At 47.2% G+C, this 14286-nt stretch overlaps 1 protein-coding gene across 1 annotated transcript in view; it reads right to left on the reverse strand.

The window, feature by feature from the left end:
* The window catches only part of LOC110517682 (protein diaphanous homolog 3), a 286923-nt gene that overhangs the window by 134526 nt on the left and 138111 nt on the right, over positions 1 to 14286 (reverse strand). The window contains exon 5 of the mRNA XM_036973085.1: positions 7520 to 7650. Within this exon, the coding sequence (XP_036828980.1) occupies positions 7520 to 7650 (131 nt within the window). The remainder of the gene's footprint in view (positions 1 to 7519; positions 7651 to 14286) is intronic.

Raw genomic sequence — 14286 nt, forward strand, 5'->3', positions numbered from 1 at the left:
TCTTTTAAAGGGATATCTATATCTATTAAAGGGATATCTATATCTATTAAAGGGATATCTATATCTATTAAAGGGATATCTCATATATTTTAAAGGAATATCTATTAAAGGGATATCTCATATATTTTAAAGGAATATCTTTTAAAGGGATATCTCATATATTTTAAAGGAATATCTGATATCTTTTAAAGGGATATCTATATCTATTAAAGGGATATCTATATCTTTTAAAGGGATATCTCATATATTTTAAAGGAATATCTTTTAAAGGGATATCTCATATATTTTAAAGGAATATATTTTAAAGGGATATCTCATATATTTTAAAGGGATATCTGATATCTTTTAAAGGGATATCTATATCTATTAAAGGGATATCTATATCTATTAAAGGGATATCTATATCTATTAAAGGGATATCTATATCTTTTAAAGGGATATCTATATCTATTAAAGGGATATCTATATCTATTAAAGGGATATCTTTTAAAGGGATATCTATATATATTAAAGGGATATCTATATCTTTTAAAGGGATATCTATATCTTTTAAAGGGATATCTAATATCTTTTAAAGGGATATCTATATATTTTAAAGGGATATCTATATATTTTAAAGGGATATCTTTTAAAGGGATATCTAATATATTTTAAAGGGATATCTTTTAAAGGGATATCTATATATTTTAAAGGGATATCTATTAAAGGGATATCTAATATCTTTTAAAGGGATATCTCATATATTTTAAAGGAATATCTTTTAAAGGGATATCTAACATATTTTAAAGGGATATCTTTTAAAGGGATATCTATATATTTTAAAGGGATATCTTTTAAAGGGATATCTATATATTTTAAAGGGATATCTATATCTTTTAAAGGGATATCTAATATCTTTTAAAGGGATATCTATATATTTTAAAGGGATATCTATATCTTTTAAAGGGATATCTATATCTTTTAAAGGGATATCTAATATCTTTTAAAGGGATATCTATATATTTTAAAGGGATATCTTTTAAAGGGATATCTAATATCTTTTAAAGGGATATCTTTTAAAGGGATATCTATATATTTTAAAGGGATATCTATATCTTTTAAAGGGATATCTATATCTTTTAAAGGGATATCTAATATCTTTTAAAGGGATATCTATATATTTTAAAGGGATATCTATATATTTTAAAGGGATATCTAATATCTTTTAAAGGGATATCTAATATCTTTTAAAGGGATATCTATATATATTAAAGGGATATCTAATATCTTTTAAAGGGATATCTATATATTTTAAAGGGATATCTATATATTTTAAAGGGATATCTAATATCTTTTAAAGGGATATCTAATATCTTTTAAAGGGATATCTATATATTTTAAAGGGATATCTAATATCTTTTAAAGGGATATCTATATATTTTAAAGGGATATCTTTTAAAGGGATATCTAATATCTTTTAAAGGGATATCTATTAAAGGGATATCTATATATATTAAAGGGATATCTATATCTTTTAAAGGGATATCTATATATATTAAAGGGATATCTAATATCTTTTAAAGGGATATCTAATATCTTTTAAAGGGATATCTATATATTTTAAAGGGATATCTATATATTTTAAAGGGATATCTATATATTTTAAAGGGATATCTAATATATATTAAAGGGATATCTATATATTTTAAAGGGATATCTATATATTTTAAAGGGAAGGATCTGCCATAGCAGAAAGGGTGTTTGTTTCAGTACAGCCTGAGCAAACAGCAAGGACAAATCTTACTGTAGACAAATGTGAAAATAACAAAATAACATCTCATGTTATTAGCATAACCAGCGAATAGTAGAGCAATATTCTAACAACCAAACCAATCATAAGAGGCCGGTTGGGTTGAAAGAGGAAGTCGAATTTCAGATTGGACCTCGTGTGTGTAACTGACTAATAAAGAGATCTTCACTTTAAAGAAGAGGACCACTGGAATCTTGTCCGTCCCGTTCCGTGCGACGCCACGGATGAATAAAAATAAAGTTTAAATAATTGGATTACTTTTCATCAAGTGTCCTTTAGGCTAAAGAGGTATAAAAAAAAACACAGATCTGTGTCTGAATAATAATCAGTGAGTGACGCAGTATAAGAAGACTAGGAGTCCCAAATGGCAGCCTATGCGCTATATAGGGAATAGGGTTCCGGTCTAAAGTAGTGCACTATATAGGGAATAGGGTTCTATAGGGCTCTGGTCTAAAGTAGTGCGCTATGTAGGGAATAGGGTTCCGGTCTAAAGTAGTGCGCTATGTAGGGAATAGGGTTCCATAGGGCTCTGGTCTAAAGTAGTGCACTATATAGGGAATAGGGTTCCGGTCTAAAGTAGTGCGCTATATAGGGGATAGGATGCCGTTTGGGATGCGCGGAGGGGGGGACTGGAAGGGACACGGTGTTGGATGATTGCCGCTGTCTGCCGATGCGGACGGAACAGAGTCCTCTCCCGCCTTTCCATCCATTAACTAATGGAATTCATGACATTTTACAAATTTCGCCAATGAAGACTACAGACACGGCGAAAACTGTTTTACAATCCTCCTACCGTCTCTCTCGCCCCCTCCTCCCCCCCCCTCTATCTCTCGCCTTTTCTAGAAGTTGATGTTTAAGGTCCATAATAGACAACAGTCTTTAATAAATTGAAAACGTAGTGAACGACATGTGTTGGAATCAAATTTAACTGGGGGGGGTAATAGGTTTATGAGCACGAAAACTCAATCCTAGACTGAAGAGACACCTTGGTAGAGCAGCACAGGAAAACCTCAGGAGCACAACGATGTGTATTGCAATCAAACTCTCTCTCTCTCTCTCTCTAAAACTTTTTAAATTAGTAGATTTTCCTACGGTCTCTCAGCTACAGTACGTCCACTTTTGAATAGAAAAATGTAACTGTTTTTTTAGATTAGTAAAGAAACAGACTTTAGATTTCTACTAAAGAAGCATTGTTAGCCTCATAGTCTAGATCAGAAGGAGACCTAAAAATCGTGCCTACAGTGTGGTAACAGGTCAGAACCCTACAGTCTGGTAACAGATCAGAACCCTACAGTCTGGTAACAGGTTAGAACCCTACCGCGCGGTAACAGGTCAGAACCCTACAGCGTGGTAACAGGTTAGAACCCTACAGTGTGGTAACAGGTTAGAACCCTACCGCGTGGTAACAGGTCAGAACCCTACAGTGTGGTAACAGGTTAGAACCCTACCGCGTGGTAACAGGTTAGAACCCTACCGCGTGGTAACAGGTCAGAACCCTACAGTGTGGTAACAGGTTAGAACCCTACAGTGCGATAACAGGTCAGAACCCTACAGTGTGGTAACAGGTCAGAACTCTAAGGCGCGGTAACAGGTCAGAACCCTACCGCGCGGTAACAGGTCAGAACCCTACAGTCTGGTAACAGGTTAGAACCCTACAGTCTGGTAACAGGTTAGAACCCTACAGTCTGGTAACAGGTTAGAACCCTACAGTCTGGTAACAGGTCAGAACCCTACAGTCTGGTAACAGGTCAGAACCCTACAGTCTGGTAACAGGTCAGAACCCTACAGTCTGGTAACAGGTCAGAACCCTACAGTCTGGTAACAGGTTAGAACCCTACCGCGCGGTAACAGGTCAGAACCCTACAGTCTGGTAACAGGTCAGAACCCTACAGTCTGGTAACAGGTCAGAACCCTACAGTCTGGTAACAGGTCAGAACCCTACAGTCTGGTAACAGGTCAGAACCCTACAGTCTGGTAACAGGTCAGAACCCTACAGTCTGGTAACAGGTCAGAACCCTACAGCGTGGTAACAGGTTAGAACCCTACAGTCTGGTAACAGGTTAGAACCCTACAGTCTGGTAACAGGTCAGAACCCTACAGTCTGGTAACAGGTCAGAACCCTACAGTCTGGTAACAGGTCAGAACCCTACAGTCTGGTAACAGGTCAGAACCCTACAGTCTGGTAACAGGTCAGAACCCTACAGTCTGGTAACAGGTCAGAACCCTACAGCGTGGTAACAGGTTAGAACCCTACAGTGTGGTAACAGGTTAGAACCCTACCGCGCGGTAACAGGTCAGAACCCTACAGTCTGGTAACAGGTCAGAACCCTACAGTCTGGTAACAGGTTAGAACCCTACAGTGTGGTAACAGGTCAGAACCCTACCGCGCGGTAACAGGTCAGAACCCTACAGTGTGGTAACAGGTCAGAACCCTACAGTGTGGTAACAGGTTAGAACCATACAGTCTGGTAACAGGTTAGAACCCTACCGCGTGGTAACAGGTCAGAACCCTACAGCGTGGTAACAGGTTAGAACCCTAGAGTGTGGTAACAGGTTAGAACCCTACAGTGTGGTAACAGGTTAGAACCCTAACGCGTGGTAACAGGTCAGAACCCTACAGCGTGGTAACAGGTTAGAACCCTACAGTGTGGTAACAGGTTAGAACCCTACAGCGTGGTAACAGGTCAGAACCCTACAGCGTGGTAACAGGTCAGAACCCTACAGCGTGGTAACAGGTCAGAACCCTACAGTGTGGTAACAGGTTAGAACCCTACAGTGTGGTAACAGGTTAGAACCCTACAGTGTGGTAACAGGTTAGAACCCTACAGTGTGGTAACAGGTTAGAACCCTACAGTGTGGTAACAGGTCAGAACCCTACAGCGTGGTAACAGGTCAGAACTCTACCGCGCGGTAACAGGTCAGAACTCTACCGCGCGGTAACAGGTCAGAACTCTACCGCGTGGTAACAGGTCAGAACCCTACCGCGCGGTAACAGGTCAGAACCCTACAGTGTGGTAACAGGTCAGAACTCTACCGCGCGGTAACAGGTCAGAACCCTACAGTGTGGTAACAGGTTAGAACCCTACAGTGTGGTAACAGGTCAGAACTCTACCGCGCGGTAACAGGTCAGAACCCTACAGCGTGGTAACAGGTCAGAACTCTACCGCGCGGTAACAGGTCAGAACCCTACCGCGCGGTAACAGGTCAGAACCCTACCGCGCGGTAACAGGTCAGAACCCTACAGCGCGGTAACAGGTCAGAACCCTACCGCGCGGTAACAGGTCAGAACCCTACCGCGCGGTAACAGGTCAGAACCCTACAGCGCGGTAACAGGTCAGAACCCTACCGCGCGGTAACAGGTCAGAACCATTAATGAACCACTGACAGTTACAAAACCCAAGGACTCTGCAAGGAGACACGTAAATAATAAAATGTTAAAAAGCCCCCGTTTTTAAAATGCGCGGTGTGATGTGATCAACGTGTATTTTAATATAGTGCTCTAGTCCCCCTCCCACTGCCTGCAGCTCTCCTCCTGTGTCCTCTAGTCCCCCTCCCACTGCCTGCAGCTCTCCTCCTGTGTCCTCTAGTCCCCCTCCCACGGCCTGCAGCTCTCCTCCTCTGTGTGCTCTAGTCCCCCTCCCACTGCCTGCAGCTCTCCTCCTGTGTCCTCTAGTCCCCCTCCCACGGCCTGCAGCTCTCCTCCTCTGTGTCCTCTAGTCCCCCTCCCACGGCCTGCAGCTCTCCTCCTCTGTGTGCTCTAGTCCCCCTCCCACGGCCTGCAGCTCTCCTCCTCTGTGTGCTCTAGTCCCCCTCCCACGGCCTGCAGCTCTCCTCCTCTGTGTGCTCTAGTCCCCCTCCCACAGCCTGCAGCTCTCCTCCTCTGTGTGCTCTAGTCCCCCTCCCCACGGCCTGCAGCTCTCCTCCTCTGTGTGCTCTAGTCCCCCTCCCACTGCCTGCAGCTCTCCTCCTCTGTGTGCTCTAGTCCCCCTCCCACTGCCTGCAGCTCTCCTCCTCTGTGTGCTCTAGTCCCCCTCCCACTGCCTGCAGCTCTCCTCCTCTGTGTGCTCTAGTCCCCCTCCCACTGCCTGCAGCTCTCCTCCTCTGTGTGCTCTAGTCCCCCTCCCACTGCCTGCAGCTCTCCTCCTCTGTGTGCTCTAGTCCCCCTCCCACTGCCTGCAGCTCTCCTCCACTGTGTGCGCGGCATTAAAAAAGGTACCAGGAACCTGAAACCAACGGCAATAAACGTGGGGGAAGAAAATACAACATCTTATTTAATTATTCAGAAACGTATTTACGGTTGCTGGGCGGGCTGCGGCGGAGGCCCTCCTGGTGAGAGGTGTGTCATGTTTGTGATACAGGAGCAGCGGGGAGCTCGTCACGATAGGCATCAAACAATTAAAAAAAGACGTAGGGGAGGGAGGGAGGGAGGAGGAGGAGGAGGAGGAGGAGAGCTGGGGAAGTGCTGCTGGAGATGCAATACATATTAATGAGTCCCAGCATGGAGTGTTGCTCTGCTCGGAACCCCGACACCATGAGGGAGGGAGGGGAAGGCTGGCGGAGAAGAGGGGAGAGAGAGGGGTAGTTTTATTTTTTTACTTAACTAGACGGCCTACCCCGGGCCAAACCCTCCCCTAAAACCGGACGACGCCGGGCCGAATTGTGAGCCGACCTGTGGGTCCTCCGATCACAGGCCGGTTGTGATACAGCCCGGGATCGAACCAGGGTCTGTAGTGACGCCTCTAGCACTGAGATGTAGTGCCTCACACCACTACGCCACTCGGGAGCCCGATGTACAGAGACATATGGTCAACCAAGGACAGGCCTCTAGAGGGGGGGGGGCATTGAAAGAGGAAAGAAAGTGTGCTATTAGCTAGGAGAAGACCAAGCCTTTTTAGGAGGGCTACAATAGTTAAAATACAAGCTGTGGTTGGAGGACACAGGCCTGTCCAGGTCCAGGAAGTACTGAGATCAGGCCGGTCCAGACCAAGGAAGTACTGAGATCAGGCCGGTCCAGACCAAGGAAGTACTGAGATCAGGCCGGTCCAGACCCAGGAAGTACTGAGATCAGGCCTGTCCAGACCCAGGTAGTACTGAGATCAGGCCTGTCCAGGTCCAGGAAGTACTGAGATCAGGCCAGTCCAGACCCAGGAAGTACTGAGATCAGGTCAGTCCAGACCCAGGAAGTACTGAGATCAGGTCAGTCCAGACCCAGGAAGTACTGAGATCAGGCCGGTCCAGACCCAGGTAGTACTGAGATCAGGCCAGTCCAGACCCAGGTAGTACTGAGATCAGGCCAGTCCAGACCCAGGTAGTACTGAGATCAGGCCAGTCCAGACCCAGGTAGTACTGAGATCAGGCCTGTCCAGACCCAGGTAGTACTGAGATCAGGCCAGTCCAGACCCAGGTAGTACTGAGATCAGGCCAGTCCAGACCCAGGTAGTACTGAGATCAGGCCAGTCCAGACCCAGGTAGTACTGAGATCAGGCCTGTCCAGGCCCAGGAAATACTGAGATCAGGTCAGTCCAGACCCAGGTAGTACTGAGATCAGGTCAGTCCAGACCCAGGAAGTACTGAGATCAGGCCAGTCCAGACCCAGGAAGTACTGAGATCAGGCCAGTCCAGACCCAGGTAGTACTGAGATTAGGCCAGTCCAGACCCAGGTAGTACTGAGATCAGGCCAGTCCAGACGATGAGGTCAGGAACCTGACAGTGTGAGTGTGAGTAACCTACCTGACAGGGTTGCTGGTGAGGGAGACACGGAGAGAGTCCAGACAGGCCATGAGGCGTTCGTCAGTCACCCCTGACTTTAACTCCCCCAGGAACTCCTGAGGGGAAATCTGATGACTGCTACACACACTGCCCTGGGGGGGAGGGAGGAGGGAGGAGGAGGAGAGAGGAGAGAGGAGAGAGGAGAGGGAGAGGGAGAGGGAGAGGGAGAGGGAGAGGGAGAGGGAGAGGGAGAGGGAGAGGGGAGAGGGGAGAGGGGAGAGGGGAGAGGGGAGAGGGAGAGGGAGAGGAGAGGAGGAGAAACACATTAATACAGGAGTTTCAAAGAACACACAGAAAAGGACAAACAGACACAGACAAACCCACACATCTACAAAAAACTACTCAAATTAAACCCACACTTACAAACACCCCAAAAAAACAATTCATACAAAACATGTTTTTTCCTCAACAAATATTGAGCATGACATAATCTCCGTAATGTGTTGACTTAAGGATGGGATCCTTTGTTTCAATGTTCACCTGAAATGACATACCCAAATCTAACTGCCCATTCGAGAGGAAACAAGTTGAGGTTTAAGGAAATGTGAAACTAATGTAGGAGAATATAACACGTAAAAGGAGAATATAACACTGGTAAAAGATATAATACAATGAAAAAAACATGTGTTTTTTTAAATATATTTTTAATCATCTTTGAAATGCAAGAGAAAGGCCATAATGTATTATTCCAGCTCCAAGGAGCAATTTAGATTTTGGCCACTAGATGGCAGCAGTGTACGTGCAACGTTTTGGACTGATACAATGAACCATTGCATTTCTGTTCAAACTTTTGTATCAAGACTGGCCAAATGTGCCTAATTGGTATATTAATAACTTTTTAAGTTCATAACTGTGCTCTATGTCCTCAAACAATAACATGGTATTCTTTCACTGTAATAGCTCATGTGAAATGAACAGCGCAGTTAGATTAACACTAATTGAAGCTTTCTGCCCATATCAGATATGTCTATGTCCTGGGAAATGTTTGTGTTACTTACAACCTCATGCTAATTAGCATTAGCCTACGTTAGCTCCAACCGTCCCGCGGTTGATCTACCGATCCTGTAGAGGTTAAATGCCAACGTTGAATATGTCCATGTTCTCTCTCCAAGCTACAGAAACACCAAGAGATCGTCCCAAATGGAACCCTATGCCCTACCCAGTGCTCAACTATAGACCGGTCTCTGGTCCACTAGTGTACTATATAGTGAATAGTGGGCCATTAGGGACGCAGGCTAAGAGATCATACATACAACCCTGTGTGTGTATTCCGCATGACAAACAAAAACTACTACTGAAACCCTGTCCTGTTAGCAGTTAACTACTGAAACCCTGTCCTGTTAGCAGTTAACTACTACTGAAACCCTGTCCTGTTAACAGTTAACTACTGAAAACATGTCCTGTTAGCAGCTAACTACTACTGAAACCCTGTCCTGTTAGCAGTTAACTACTGAAACCCTGTCATGTTAGCAGTTAACTACTGAAACCCTGTCATGTTAGCAGTTAACTACTACTGAAACCCTGTCCTGTTAGCAGTTAACTACTGAAACCCTGTCCTGTTAGCAGTTAACTACTACTGAAACCCTGTCATGTTAGCAGTTAACTACTACTGAAACCCTGTCCTGTTAGCAGTTAACTACTGAAACCCCCTGTCCTGTTAGCAGCTAACTACTACTGAAACCCTGTCCTGTTAGCAGTTACCTACTACTGAAACCCTGTCCTGTTAGCAGTTACCTACTACTGAAACCCTGTCCTGTTAGCAGTTAACTACTGAAACCCCCTGTCCTGTTAGCAGTTAACTACTGAAACCCCCTGTCCTGTTAGCAGTTAACTACTGAAACCCCCTGTCCTGTTAGCAGTTAACTACTGAAACCCTGTCCTGTTAGCAGTTAACTACTACTGAAACCCTGTCCTGTTAGCAGTTAACTACTACTGAAACCCTGTCCTGTTAGCAGCTAACTACTACTGAAACCCTGTCCTGTTAGCAGCTAACTACTACTGAAACCCTGTCCTGTTAGCAGTTAACTACTGAAACCCCCTGTCCTGTTAGCAGCTAACTACTACTGAAACCCTGTCCTGTTAACAGTTAACTACTGAACAGTTAACTACTGAAACCCTGTCCTGTTAGCAGTTAACTACTTAAACCCTGTCCTGTTAGCAGTTAACTACTACTGAAACCCTGTCCTGTTAGCAGTTAACTACTGAAACCCTGTCCTGTTAACAGTTAACTACTACTGAAACCCTGTCCTGTTAGCAGCTAACTACTACTGAAACCCTGTACTGTTAGCCGTTAACTACTGAAACCCTTTCCTGTTAGCAGTTAACTACTACTGAAACCCTATCCTGTTAGCAGTTAACTACTACTGAAACCCTATCCTGTTAGCAGTTAACTACTGAAACCCTGTCCTGTTAGCAGTTAACTACTACTGAAACCCTATCCTGTTAGCAGTTAACTACTGAAACCCTGTCCTGTTAGCAGTTAACTACTACTGAAACCCTGTCCTGTTAGCAGTTAACTACTGAAACCCTGTCCTGTTAGCCGTTAACTAATCTGAAACCCTTTCCTGTTAACAGTTAACTACTGAAACCCGTTGTGGGAGTGGAGGCGATAACAGCTCCGTTGTGGGAGTGGAGGAGATAGGATCTCTGTTGTGGGAGTGGAGGCGATAGCAGCTCCGTTGTGGAAGTGGAGGCGATAGCAGCTCCGTTGTGGGAGTGGAGGCGATAGCAGCTCCGTTGTGGGAGTGGAGGCGATAGCAGCTCCGTTGTGGGAGTGGAGGTCGATAGGATCTCCGTTGTGGGAGTGGTGGCAATAGCAGCTCCGTTGTGGGAGTGGAGGCGATAGCAGCTCCATTGTGGGAGTGGAGGGAGATAGCAGCTCCGTTGTGGGAGTGGAGGAGATAGCAGCTCCGTTGTGGGAGTGGAGGAGATAGCAGCTCTGTTGTGGGAGTGGAGGTCGATAGCAGCTCTGTTGTGGGAGTGGAGGTGATAGCAGCTCTGTTGTGGGAGTGGAGGTCGATAGCAGCTCTGTTGTGTGGGAGTGGAGGTCGATAGCAGCTCCGTTGTGGGAGTGGAGGAGATAGCAGCTCCGTTGTGGGAGTGGAGGAGATAGCAGCTCCGTTGTGGGAGTGGAGGAGATAGCAGCTCCGTTGTGGGAGTGGAGGAGATAGCAGCTCTGTTGTGGGAGTGGAGGAGATAGCAGCTCCGTTGTGGGAGTGGAGGCGATAGCAGCTCCGTTGTGGGAGTGGAGGTCAATAGCAGCTCCGTTGTGGGAGTGGAGGTGATAGCAGCTCTGTTGTGGGAGTGGAGGTGATAGCAGCTCTGTTGTGGGAGTGGAGGTGATAGCAGCTCTGTTGTGTGGGAGTGGAGGTCGATAGCAGCTCCGTTGTGGGAGTGGAGGAGATAGCAGCTCCGTTGTGGGAGTGGAGGCGATAGCAGCTCCGTTGTGGGAGTGGAGGTGATAGCAGCTCTGTTGTGGGAGTGGAGGAGATAGCAGCTCTGTTGTGGGAGTGGAGGAGATAGCAGCTCCGTTGTGGGAGTGGAGGCGATAGCAGCTCTGTTGTGGGAGTGGAGGAGATAAGCAGCTCCGTTGTGGGAGTGGAGGAGATAGCAGCTCCGTTGTGGGAGTGGAGGCGATAGCAGCTCCGTTGTGGGAGTGGAGGTCAATAGCAGCTCCGTTGTGGGAGTGGAGGAGATAGCAGCTCTGTTGTGGGAGTGGAGGAGATAGCAGCTCTGTTGTGTGGGAGTGGAGGTCGATAGCAGCTCCGTTGTGGGAGTGGAGGTCGATAGCAGCTCCGCTTTGGGAGTGGAGGAGATAGCAGCTCTGTTGTGTGGGAGTGGAGGTCGATAGCAGCTCTGTTGTGTGGGAGTGGAGGTCGATAGCAGCTCTGTTGTGTGGGAGTGGAGGTCGATAGCAGCTCCGTTGTGTGGGAGTGGAGGAGATAGCAGCTCTGTTGTGTGGGAGTGGAGGTCAATAGCAGCTCTGTTGTGGGAGTGGAGGTCGATAGCAGCTCTGTTGTGGGAGTGGAGGTGATAGCAGCTCTGTTGTGGGAGTGGAGGAGATAGCAGCTCCATTGTGGGAGTGGAGGAGATAGCAGCTCCGTTGTGGGAGTGGAGGCGATAGCAGCTCTGTTGTGGGAGTGGAGGAGATAAGCAGCTCCGTTGTGGGAGTGGAGGAGATAGCAGCTCCGTTGTGGGAGTGGAGGCGATAGCAGCTCCGTTGTGGGAGTGGAGGTCAATAGCAGCTCCGTTGTGGGAGTGGAGGAGATAGCAGCTCTGTTGTGGGAGTGGAGGAGATAGCAGCTCTGTTGTGTGGGAGTGGAGGTCGATAGCAGCTCCGTTGTGGGAGTGGAGGTCGATAGCAGCTCCGCTTTGGGAGTGGAGGAGATAGCAGCTCTGTTGTGTGGGAGTGGAGGTCGATAGCAGCTCTGTTGTGTGGGAGTGGAGGTCGATAGCAGCTCCGTTGTGGGAGTGGAGGAGATAGCAGCTCTGTTGTGTGGGAGTGGAGGTCAATAGCAGCTCTGTTGTGGGAGTGGAGGTCGATAGCAGCTCTGTTGTGGGAGTGGAGGTCGATAGCAACTCTGTTGCGGGAGTGGAGGTCGATAGCAGCTCTGTTGTGGGAGTGGAGGTCGATAGCAGCTCTGTTGTGGGAGTGGAGGTCGATAGCAGCTCCGTTGTGCGAGTGGAGGAGATAGCAGCTCCGTTGTGGGAGTGGAGGCGATAGCAGCTCCGTTGTGGGAGTGGAGGCGATAGCAGCTCCGTTGTGGGAGTGGAGGCGATAGCAGCTCCGTTGTGGGAGTGGAGGCGATAGCAGCTCCGTTGTGGGAGTGGAGGCGATAGCAGCTCCGTTGTGGGAGTGGAGGCGATAGCAGCTCCGTTGTGGGAGTGGAGGCGATAGCAGCTCCGTTGTGGGAGTGGAGGCGATAGCAGCTCCGTTGTGGGAGTGGCGGTCGATAGCAGCTCTGTTGTGGGAGTGGAGGTCGATAGCAGCTCCGTTGTGGGAGTGGAGGTCGATAGCAGCTCTGTTGTGGGAGTGGTCGATAGCAGCTCTGTTGTGGGAGTGGAGGTCGATAGCAGCTCTGTTGTGGGAGTGGAGGTCGATAGCAGCTCTGTTGTGTGGGAGTGGAGGAGATAGCAGCTCTGTTGTGGGAGTGGAGGTCGATAGCAGCTCTGTTGTGGGAGTGGAGGAGATAGCAGCCAGTTTCTGTTCTCTCTGATGGGAGCGTTTCTCTCAACAGACCGCTCGCTGTAGATCACGGTTTACCAGTGAGCAGAACACACTCCCCGACCTGGGCTGCAGAAGTGCTTCATAAATATATTTTAACAACGTTTTAACTTTTTTACTACAGGTGTTCTCCTCTGTTGTGCCTCTCTCCTGCTCCTCTGTTGTGGCCTCCCGGTCATAAATTAACTCCGGAGGACTCGGGAGACGTTGTGCATTCCAAATGGCACCCTAAATCCCTATTTTAGTACACTACTTTAGACCTGATCCTTAGAGGCTCTGATCAAAAGGAGTGCACTATATAGAGAATAGGGTGTGATTTGGGGAGCATCCGGGGAGTCTGGGCTGGCTGCCTCTGTCAGTGGGCAGGCAGAGAGTCTCTGAGCTTCGGTTCATAAAACAATAGGCCTCTCCCTGCACCTCCTTCCCCCTGGCCCTGATTGGAGTCTAAATCATGGAGTTGAGCTGCTCCATACTATGTCTTCTCCCTCCCTTTTCTCACCGACAAAGAGAGAGAGAGAGAATGAGAGAGAGAGAGAGAGAGAGAGAGAGAGAGAGAGAGAGAACGAGAGCGAGAGCGAGAGAGAGAGAGAGAGAGAGAGAGAGAGAGAGAGAGAGAGAGAGAGAGAGAGAGAACGAGAGAGAGAACGAGAGCGAGAGCGAGAGCGAGAGCGAGAGCGAGAGCGAGAGAGAGAGACAGAGAGAGAGAGAGAGAGAGAGAGAGAGAGAGAGCGAGAGCGAGAGAGAGCGAACGAGAGCGAGAGAGAACGAGAGCGAACGAGAGCGAGAGAGAACGAGAGAGAACGAGAGCGAGAGAGAGAACGAGAGCGAGAGAGAGCGAGAGACGGACAGAGCGAGAGACACTCTGCATACAGAATTCTGCTAAAATGTCCTCCGTGCACAACGTAAAACACCAAATAATGCATGCAGAGCAGAATAAGGACAATTCCTGCTAATGATCAAAATCCAGAAAATAGCAATTAAATTATACAGCCACCTAAAAGGAAGTGATTCACAAACCTTCCATAACAAAGCCATCACCTACAGAGAGACGAACCTGGAGAATAGTCCCCTAAGCAAGCTGGTCCTGGGGCTCTGTTCACAAACACAAACACACCCCACAGAGCCACAGGACATCAGCACAATTAGACCCAACCAAATCATGAGAAAACAAAAATAAATTTTAAATAATTAACAGAACTCTGACCAAACTAGAATGCTATTTGGCCCTAAACAGAGAGTACACAGCGGCAGAATACCTGACCACTGTGACTGACCACAAACTTAAGGAAAGCTTTGACTATGTACAGACTCAGTGAGCATAGCCTTGCTATTGAGAAAGGCGGCCGTAGGCAGACATGGCTCTCAAGAGAAGACAGGCTATGTGCAACACTGCCCACAAAATGAGGTGGAAACTGAGCTGCACTTCCTAACCTCCTGCCCAATGTATGACCATATTAGAGAGACATATTTCCCTCAGATTACATTTGGACGTGTCGTCCTCTTA

The sequence above is a fragment of the Oncorhynchus mykiss genome, unplaced genomic scaffold (assembly GCF_013265735.2).
Source record: "Oncorhynchus mykiss isolate Arlee unplaced genomic scaffold, USDA_OmykA_1.1 un_scaffold_221, whole genome shotgun sequence".
Lineage (NCBI taxonomy): Eukaryota > Metazoa > Chordata > Actinopteri > Salmoniformes > Salmonidae > Oncorhynchus > Oncorhynchus mykiss.